Genomic DNA, 10,360 nt, shown 5'->3' with positions numbered 1-10,360 from the left:
GATCCCATGACGGGTTTACTGAAGTGATGAGCTGAATGAGCTGGAATCTGGTGTTCCCTTTACATTAATGAGTAAAATGCTGATAATCAAAAATATTTTTTTTTATTATTAGCTGTGATCCGAATGACTTCTTGGTGGTGTGTTTACAGCCAAGGAGCTTTCACTGCACAGCAGAAATTTACGTTCACATTCAGAGGTAAGCAGTCACACTGAAAAGGTTTGCTTTCTTCTTAACACTTGTACAACCAACAGAGCATATACTTCCTCCCACTGCTTAAAAAGTAGAATACAGTAGCTCCATAAAGAAAAGAATAGATGCCCCTTAGTATAGCACTGAAACAATGAGAAATCATCTAAACTTTTTCCAACATTAATGTAACATTTATTCTGTACAAGTCAACTAAAGAAACAAAAAAATCAGTTGGAAAGGATTTTTTTTGTTTTGTTTTTGTTGCAAAATGCAGTTTAATAATTATGAAAACCTTAAACTAAAATGTGGTATGTTAAATTTCATCATTCACTCTACTTGAGTAAACACTAGGTCTGCACAATAGGAGGAAAATGTATAATTGTGATACTCTTGCTGAAAATTCCAACAATATAAATTATTACCCGAAATTTTATTTTCCCGTCCTCCATGGGCAGCTCAGCCACTGAAACTATATATCAGGTGTAAACATTAAGAGCAGAGTCCATCCTGCTGGTCAAATACATCAAGAACACCCAGAGCAAATATTGTCCAAGGCTGATCTTTGTCATTTCAATTAGGAGTGCACCGACTGCAGTTTTTTGGCCGATCACTGACCAACAATTTTTTTAATGAATGACCTGCCGATACCAATTTTGGCTTTTGTTTATTTTTGTTTCTAAAGTCACTAAATACAGCAACAAAGACACCAAGTTGGCAGCAATAGGATGACAATTGTTAACCCCGCACCTACAAACATAATTTTCAGACTTTTGCGGGGATAGATAAGATCGGTGGATTTATGTACGTATCGGCCGATTGCTGATCAAACCAAAACGCAAGAAATCAGGGTTGATTTCTTGCGTTTATCAGTGCACCAAAATTATCGGTGCACCGCTAATTTTGATTTTGCACGTACTGATATTGCGATGATATTTTGTCATGGCCAAGCTAAAGTTCAGAACAAACATCAATTGTAAATCGCCTCATGAAATAGACTTGGAGAATTGTTGCAAGTCAAAATGCTGGATGAAAGATGCCCAGATGCTTAAATTAATAAAGTTTAAAGCTTATAAAACTAGGCTACTGCAGCTAAGCTAATGCTTTCCAACTGATTTATTAATTTTCAGCTGATCTGTATTAGAGTTGTACTAAAAGATGCGATATTTGATGACGTGTGTAAGGTCTGTATTGTTAAGGTCTTTCTGCTTTTGGTTTCCTGAAAACAAAAATCATAGATTATCATCCGTCTGAGTGTTGGAAAAATGAAATAAATGTCCATCTTAGCAAGGATTTATTACAAAATGGCTTCAGGTCAATGTCTAAGTTAATTCTCTAAAACCTTTACCTTTTAAAATATAATTACACCGCATTATGTTGTCATAACGATAAATTTATCCCCAACATTACATGTGAAAATGTTTTAAAGCGATTTGTCATGGACTCGTTTTCTTTTCGTAACAAAAACCTGACATTTTAAGAAGCGGTTGGGAAACGCCAACCGAAACTGTTTCCATTCAGACGATCAAAATTGACGACAAGACAACAATTCTGAGTTTCTTAAAAACAAATCACGTTACAACACTTCATTTCACTCGTGTAATCTTTGCAGTGCAGTGAGGTTCAACAGTGCAGAATAAAAGACTTCCCGTTTTCACCTCACCTACACCACCAGCTGCTAGTTTATTGAGGTAAATGAACAGCTGTTGATCTGTAAAAATTCTAGTAGAAACTGAGATAAAGATTTAAGGCAGTCCGTTCGCGTCAAGAACGCGTCAGAGAACGCGTCAGAGAACGGCTCCAAAGGGAAACGGGTTTCTCTGACAGGAAGACATCAATATTTAAGAGTTTTTGCAAGCAAACACAACCGTCCGAGACTGGCGACATAAAAGCAGAGGTTAAGCTCCTTTGCAAGCGACAAATCGCTCCGACCGCTTGAATATTTCATCCGGCTGGCGCTGAGTGTAAGTGAGAAGGCCTCCTGATGGCTTGATGGCCACAAGGTCAGACAGAGAAACCTTCACTTAACTCTCTTCAGCCAGACTGGCTTCCTGTCTCTAGTCATTTTGGCTGCAAAGTTCTTTTTCTAAAAAAAAAAAGTGCACTTAGTGACTCGTTTTCACGTCCTTCAGATGCGCACATCTATGTGTAGAAGTCCAGTTTGCTCTCTATCGTCTTGCAGCCTTTGACGGAGAACACTCGCTCAGATTTGGGGAAGTAGACCAAATCCCTGGCCACCATGTCCGCCACGTCGGGGTTCGGTTTGAGGTTTCTGGCTTCCATCTCAGCCATGGCGCACTGTACCACGTGCTCGTACTCCAGAGGCAGGAAGGGAACGAAGAAGTCCACCAGGTTCTTGTCGATCAAACTTGTACGAAAGAAGCCGCCTGAGGGAAGAGAAACGGAAAAGGACTTGAAAAACTTTACTTATTAATGTATTTTTTTTAAAGAAACCTGCTACGTGACCTCGGCTTACTTTTGTTGTTGTTGAACACGGACAGCGAGAGTGCTGTTTCCAGGTCTTTGAGCTCGATCTCTTCTCGATTTTTCCCCGCTTTCCAGAACTCCAGAGCCGTCTGGATGATGCCGTCTCCTCCTGCGTTGCTGTCGGGTGAAAACCAGAAGAGATACATAAAATCCAGTGCAACCAATTGACTTTAGAAGTCTTGTAATTAGGAAATGGAGTTCACTTGTAGTTCACTATCAGTGGATAAAGGGTGTTGTCACAACTGTTAGTCGGGTACACTTAGTTTGATTTTATATATATATATATATATAAAGCTCTCAGAAAAATGCTTTGTTTCTCTTCATTTACTACACTGACAAAAATCCAGGAGTATTACTTTCCTAGGACACAGGCCGAATCTTCTGAAGACTTAGTCGTTTACCTGAGGAAGATGAAGATGGATTTCCGATAAGAAACCCCGTCCAGCTTGTCATAGTAGTCCAGGTATGGCTTGATGCTGTCAATCAGGCCCGGGTGCATCTTGTCCATCTCGTCAAAGATGAACATGGAGCGCTCACAGTTGGTCACATTGCCTCTGACCCACTGCTGCAACTGAGACTGAGGACAAAAGCAAGCAATGAAAACAGGTCAGACGGCTGAAATGTGCTGTAAAATTCTGCATGGACTATAATTCACCTTGTAGGTGGCTATGTGCTCCGCGTGCGGGAAGTGAAGCGTGGACGTGAACACGTGGACGAAGCGGCTGTGCATTCCTTCGGCGTAAACGCTTTCGGCGATGAGCTGGCTCACAAAGTTCTTCCCGGTGCCGGTCCACCCGTGGAGAGAGAGCACCAGGGGCTTCTTCGGGTTCGTGTTGCTCATGAAGCCGTTCACGGCTTTTAAGATGATGCGGGACGCAATGTGCTGTCCGAACAGCTTGCTGTCCAGGTCCGTCTTGAGCCCTGGAGAAGTTAGACAAGAGAGGCATCAGGATTGGTTGAAGTTAAGTCGATTCTGATTTTTCCTCTTGTTTTCCGTTTGGTTTTTCACTCTCCTACGGTTGTCATGATTCGTAACCGTGGCAACAAGATGTTTCCCACTGATCAAAATGGTGGAGGATCACAACCTTGACTCCAATGTCTCTCTACCTGGATTTCCAACTATATGGTAAGACAGAGATTTAAAGAGGAGCTGCAAAAGCAAATGAGGCGGATTAGCAATGCTTGCCAACAACTGGAGATGTCATCCAGGTTATACGACTGTAAATATCCCCTTTTTCCCTGGATATTGTGCTATAAGGTTGACAAGGTAAAAGTGTCTTCAGTCAGAGGTTTCTGCAGAAATCTTTGCGAAACTGACTGCTACTGAAGTTGGCTGCAGAAGAAGAAGAAATGGGGTAACGACACCTCTATGCCACGATAATGAATAACAAACTGTATTAACTATTTATGTCCGTTTTGTTGTTTATGAGGGTTTTGTTTTTTTTAAGTTTCTTGAGCCCTCTAATGTGCACTACACTGCTGTGGAGATCTACAGATGCAGAAATTCTGCAACATTAGCTAAAAGGGCAATATTTTCCGCTTTCAGTTTACACTACCCCCAACCACCCCACCCCAACTTCCACAAGCGCCATTTTACCGCCTTTTACCGTTAGTGCAAATGAATAACAAAGTAGATTTCTTACACCAGGCTCAAGCATTAACGTTGCATCCGAGCTCACCTGTTGCGTTATAGGCTATCCATTTTGGATCGCACGTTTCCTTGAAGTATTTGAAGATAGCCCGCCCCAGCGCGGCCCCGAAACCGACTACCACCGTTGTTGTGATCGGATCAAACGCGCTCACCAACCCGCTGGATGCCAGTGTCACCCACAAACAGATATGCGAGGCCTTCATTGTCGAGCCACAAGGATTATTTCCGACATAAGACGTTTTTGTGTCATAAAATGGTAGAGCGCGAGAAAAAGAAACGACGGAAAGCCTGCAACGGGCGCTTCCGCCTACGTCATTTTTTGAGCTTCGTTCAAGTCAGGGTTGAAAAAATCGTTTAAACTGGATACTCACGAGGATTAAAGTGAAAAAAAAAACCCAACAACACTAAAAAGCAGCAGTCTTTGCAGGATTGTTTGCTTACTTGTTATATTGAATGATATCCACTCGGGTCGGCAGCACTCGTGGAAGTAGTAGAAAATGTTCTGGTATCTCGCTAAAATTCCCGTGAGAGCCGCAGCCATTCCTACTGCGATAGTGGTGCTAATGGGTTCCAGCGCCTCCGCCATGCTGGAGTAGAAAAGCAACCAGAGGAGCAGGACGTGTTGCTTTCTCGGCTGCATTTCTTTCGCGAAGGCAAGCCGGGATAAAAGCCGAGAGGGACGCGTTGTTATGGCGAAGCGTCCCGAACGGGAAGTGCTGCTGTTGTTCAACTGGTGACGTCAGGGTCCAAAGGTTCTTCTTCTTCTCCTTCTTAAAGGGGATCAGTTTACAGGCTGAGTTTCACTAACTCTTACAACCTCTGAATCCATGAAGTAAAGACATATCTTTATCACAAGTCTCTAATGACTGTTTGTTTTTTTATCTCTTTACAAAATTGTTGCTTAAATATAATCATTGGAGATTATATGAACGCCACTGTTACACGGTTGGGGTCATGACCCTAGGGTCAAGATTAGCAAAAACGTGGCTGTAAGACACGTCATAGACTGTTTCACATTACAAAATAATAATTATTTATATATATTCTTACCCTTTCTGCTAAAATATTTTTGTTTTGCTCTTGATAAAGCAAAAAAAAAAAAAGCTTAAAAGAGATGTCATCTGCTTAATAAGTGGAGCCTGGTTTCTGATAGTAAAAATATCTCCACAAACCCAAATGCAACTTTTTCTGCGTTATGTACAAAATGTAAAAAAAAATAATAAAAAAAAAGCACCAGACCAAATACATTTAAGTGAGACTTATCAGCCTCATGGTGGCGCTACAGCACAGCTGAGAGAGGTCCCAGGAATTAAGAACCAGACATAAAACGCACAAAACACACAATTCCCGACCAAACTTTAATAAAAGCATAGAAAAAAATAGAAGAGAAAAAAAAAAACCTCATCTCCATTAGGATGCAGAAAATAAGACAGAAACTGGATGAATACTGTGACAAAATAAAACATCACTGCTGGTGCCATGGAGATACTGTTGTATCTGAAATCACAGTCATTCCTCCGGGTTGGTATTGATCAACATGTAAACAATGGAGATTCTTTTCAGAAAAGACAAATAAACAAGTAGCAGCCAATTGTGGAAGCAGCCTATTTTTATGTGGAGGAATAAGACTTCCCCCAGAAAAATTTGGTCGCCGTTTCAGCCGTCATCGGGTGGGAAAAGGCAGTGTGTGGATGCGATCTGATGACTGGATGATTGGAGCTCTTTGCTCTTTCCTTTCATTTCTCCAGCGCTTATTCCCACAGTAGTTAGGAGAAGGCTACCAGAGGGCACAGGTCAACCTTTAATCCTTCCATAAACAGAAAGCAGTGCCACCACTCACTTAAACGCTCCCTCCAGCCCCCCACTCCCACTCCCACGCTGTTCACCTCGTCTCATGCTCGCCTGCCTGATCCCCCAGGAGGACGGTCTCTCGGAGAATCAAAGCACATTCCTGTGACATGAACAATGAGATGATCCACAGAAAGGAGGCTCAGAGAGCCACATCTGAAGATCTGCATGTACATAATGCTGGAAGATAAGAAAGCCAGGCGTGTTTTCCAGTGGTGGTGCTGCTCACCCACCAGGAGGGGCGCGAACAGCGAGCATGAGGTGTAGCTGGGCATAATTCCTGTTATTTGTCCCAATCTAATTTTAATTATTGTTATTTTATTTTGTCTAGAAAATATAAAAAGGTCACAGAGATGATAGAAAAAGAACCTGTAAGGTTAAGGTCACCGGTTGATGGATAAACTTGATCTGCAATGAAAAGAAATAAAAACATTCTTAACTGTAAAAGTCCTTTTATAGATATCTCACATTTGGATAAACCCAGGAAAAGTAACAACGATTATTTAATTGTGATTTTTTTTTATTTTTATGTAGAATTATGAAGATTTTTATATTACCGCAAACAGGGTTAGCTGTAAAACAATGTTGTTTACCTTTTACTGCCAAAGCTGACAATAGTATTTTTGATTCATAAAGCAGGGGAGCAAACATGTAGGTACAGTAGGCATGTAAAATGTCGCACCTTTTTTGAGCAATTATCGCGTTGAAGAATTTTATTTTATTTACTTTGATGTAAGCTCTTTGAAAGAATAGGACGAGATTGTGGAATTTGTGGACTGGAATTCCAAAATGTATGTCAAACAGCCTTTATGTAAAGTAATATTTAAAAGATCGTCTGTTCTCTAAATCTGAAGAGTTCAGGGAGAATAAGAATCAAAATCGCACAAATCAACACCAAAATCTGAAGCTGTTGTCACAGTAAAGATATGAATGTGTCTTTTTCCACCTTCATGTCTTATATTATTTAGAATAAAATAGGCAGTTTCTTGATTTGTTCCTTTTCAAAGTTCTTCTTTTTTGGCTTTCTTAGCACACTCGAATGTTTCAGAGCTTTAAACAAATTGTATTATCTGTCAAAGATAATCTGAGTAAATACAACAACAACAAACAAAAAAAATCATACAATGGCTTTAATTTATTTGGGTTAAACAAATTGTCTCTTTGGGAAAAAGAAATTACCCCAACATCTAATAACTTGTCATGTCTTAATGTCCTCCCCACCCCCCCTAAATTAAATCATTTTGAAATTATTGCTCTCCGAATATTGACATAAAATGAAGTGCATATTTTTGCGAAGCGGGCAGCACAACTATATTTTGTTGCCTCTGTTTGATCTGTTGTAAAACTAGCAATCTGTGCGGGACTTAAACTCTCCCTGCTGGTGGCGCTGCAGACACATTTTAGTAATACCAAGCTTCAGTGGAAACCATAGGGAGTTCCATCATGTTCTGCTTTCAGGAGTGAGATGGGAGGCTCACATTCGACAATCTCTGGTTGCAATATTTATTGCATGGAAAATGGCAAATAAAAACAGAAATGTTTAATGAACGTATAAACAATACAAATGTTATTCTGGTCTAAAGAAAGAGTGACCTGCTGGCGTACAAGACTTATGTGGGGTGGGAAAAAAAACTGTCAAAAATTCAAAATCACTGATATGATGAGAAGAAGGGAGAACAAAACTTATATTGAACTCAGTAATGGGCAACAATATACAACATTTGATTATCTAACACCAAATCTAATCTCTTCTTGTGAATTAACGGAGTGTTGTTGCAGCAAGAAATAAAGCTATAAACTTGGTAAAGGTAATTTTATTTATATAGCACATTTTCAGCAACAAGGCAATACAAAGTGCTTTACAGGATTTAAAAGGAAATACAAACAAAATAAACCAAAGGAAAGAGCAAAAGAAGAAAAAGAATCTAATGTTGATCTAAAGTATGTAAACTAGATACTCCTATTCAGGGTTGGTAGATGAGTATAAGTAAGTATCCTCTGGTCTAATTCCTTTTCTGGTTTGGAAGAATAGGAGTTGAGAACGTAGTTGCTAAGGTAGTTTTTCTGGATTCTAAGTTTGTTCTGATCCCTGTTCTGGGTTGCTAATAGGTCTTTTCCCAGGATTTTTTTGTACTGATGCACAGATCAGATATTTGTAAATTCTCATCTTCAGTTTTGTCATGCAGAATTCGTTTTTCTTTTTGTTTACTAAAGCGCTTTCAAATCTCAATCCAGCTTTTTCGCCATAACAAGTCAATATCATGTATTTTGAGCAGAGACGTCGTCCCACCATACGTGGTAGAGCAGTCACAGTAAAACACGGTTTTATCCTTTTAAGGCAAAACTACTGCGGCCTTAAGATTTATCAACATCTTCATATTAGGACGGTTTTGTATTTTTCTCAAATATGTCTAAAGCCAACATATGCTGTGAACAACAGAGGTGAGGTTGGGCACGTTTAAGCTTCCTGTTTTCTACTAAGATCTCGAGACCGACGCCCTCTTGAGTTTAGCGCTACTGGTTAGCGTCCTGAACGAAGAGCTGAAATTTTTTCCCTTAAATGTCTTCTTACATCTATTCATTTCTTCCACCTCAGACATTAAAACAGTTCACTTCTACTTGGAGAAGAACGTTGTCGCCGCCACAACTCGGTAGTGCTTCTGTGTGTTGTGCTAATTGCTCTAAAAAAAGATTTCATTTGTGATTTTCCAACTGGTCGCTCACCAGGTAGGACCAATCAGTTTGAAAATTGGCCAATTGTGACCATCAAGCAATTACTTGGTCCATCTTTAGGCAATTTAATTTTATTGATGTGTTTTGGTGCTGATATTTTCATGCAGTGTTTTAGAGTTTTGCGTGGAATACCGACATTAAGACTTGGTGCTTCTTTGAGACGAATAATTTCTTGGATATTTTAAAAAGTAAAATTCTACAGCAAAAGACGCTTCGTCTTTCCCTGTTGGGACAAACGCCTTGCTCTATAACTGACAGACTGAAGTACCACCACTAGTCTCGATATGTTGGTGGATGGACAATAAAACATAATCTTAAACTACTGTCTTACTTGTTTTGCAGAAAATGTAAAAATCAAACGTGAATCGGGATTTCTAAAAACTCTTGACAACTGGCCGCCACATGGAATAAAAACAGAGCAAAGAGAGGAAGACGACGTTTCGAAAGCATCTCCTCCGTGATGGATTATGATCATCGAAGGGCAAAAAGTTAAGCTCTTATAAAATATGACAAAGATAACTCAAAACACCAGAACCAACTGTGTTTGTGTTCTGGTTTGCTCATCCGCCAGGAGAAGAAACCTGGATGATCCCGGGCTCGGCTTCCCACGGATAATCTGCAACACCTGCTGTCAGATCCAAACGGATGCACCACATGTGTGTAAGCCTCAGCAGGGAGTGAATTATGACGGGGGTTTTCTGCTGGTTTCCATGTAAACAAAATCGATTTTTACATCTCCACAGAGACAGTTTTTTTTTTGTTGTTGTTTTTTTGTCATGCCAGTCGCTGCGGTGGCTGCAGTTAAAATCCTCAACCTTGGGACGGTTTTCCCTTGTCGGACGTGAACGTCCCCCACGCAGCGGTGAGATGGAGCTCTCACTTCCCATCATGCACCAGGACAATGCAGAGCAACAAAAAACGACAGGCCCCAAATTCTACGCCGAGGCTTGTCAATAGGAAAAAAAACGCGTCTTAGCGACAATGCCTGCAGTCATTTCACAAACATTCCCTATTGTGTCAGAGCAGCGGTGCATAATGTAAACATCCTCTCTCTGTGCCGAGTCGCAACTATATTCGGACTCCCCACAGGAAGTGACTTCATGTCCAGCGTCCGCCGCACTCTTCCTCTCTCAGGTGGGGAACATACTTGGCAGCGGACCTCCAGGGTCAAGGAAGCAGAGGTTAGACTGTGATGCCACTGAATGCTACAAGCAGCAAACACTTCCTGGTTTGTTTGTTTTTTTTTATTCATATTTATGAACACATTTATGTTTGGGTCACTACGTTCGTTTGCCTAATCTTGTTGTGATCTAAATGTTTGTGTTGTTGTTGTCCATTGTGAAGGTTTTTTTATTTACTTTTGGAAAATAGCAAATTTATGTCCCAGTGAAACAGGAAAACATGCATCACTAATAATAAACTCCTTGATGGTGGGTAAAAACTGAATATTTGGA

The 10,360-nt window shown here is 40.4% G+C and overlaps 1 protein-coding gene across 2 annotated transcripts; it reads right to left on the bottom strand.

Moving 5' to 3' along the window:
* Window positions 1-1,464: 1,464 nt before the first annotated feature.
* On the bottom strand, window positions 1,465-5,077 carry LOC102223081 (torsin-1A-like). 2 transcript variants are annotated; one of them, XM_005815423.3, is made up of 5 exons: window positions 4,767-5,077; window positions 3,330-3,595; window positions 3,076-3,251; window positions 2,664-2,791; window positions 1,465-2,574 (listed from the first exon to the last, which is right to left on the bottom strand). In XM_005815423.3, exons 1-5 carry the CDS (start codon window positions 4,963-4,965, stop codon window positions 2,330-2,332), a joined length of 1,014 nt encoding a protein of 337 aa, XP_005815480.2. In that variant the 5' UTR covers window positions 4,966-5,077; the 3' UTR covers window positions 1,465-2,329. The 2 variants fall into 2 exon arrangements, with proteins under 2 accessions (XP_005815480.2, XP_023194306.1); XM_023338538.1 differs by lacking the exon at window positions 4,767-5,077 and adding an exon at window positions 4,354-4,652.
* Window positions 5,078-10,360: the final 5,283 nt, after the last annotated feature.

The sequence above is a fragment of the Xiphophorus maculatus genome, chromosome 8, assembly GCF_002775205.1.
Source record: "Xiphophorus maculatus strain JP 163 A chromosome 8, X_maculatus-5.0-male, whole genome shotgun sequence".
Classification (NCBI taxonomy): Eukaryota; Metazoa; Chordata; class Actinopteri; order Cyprinodontiformes; family Poeciliidae; genus Xiphophorus; species Xiphophorus maculatus.
Note: the sequence above shows the minus strand (reverse complement) of the source record. Positions and strands in the feature narration are given on the sequence as shown.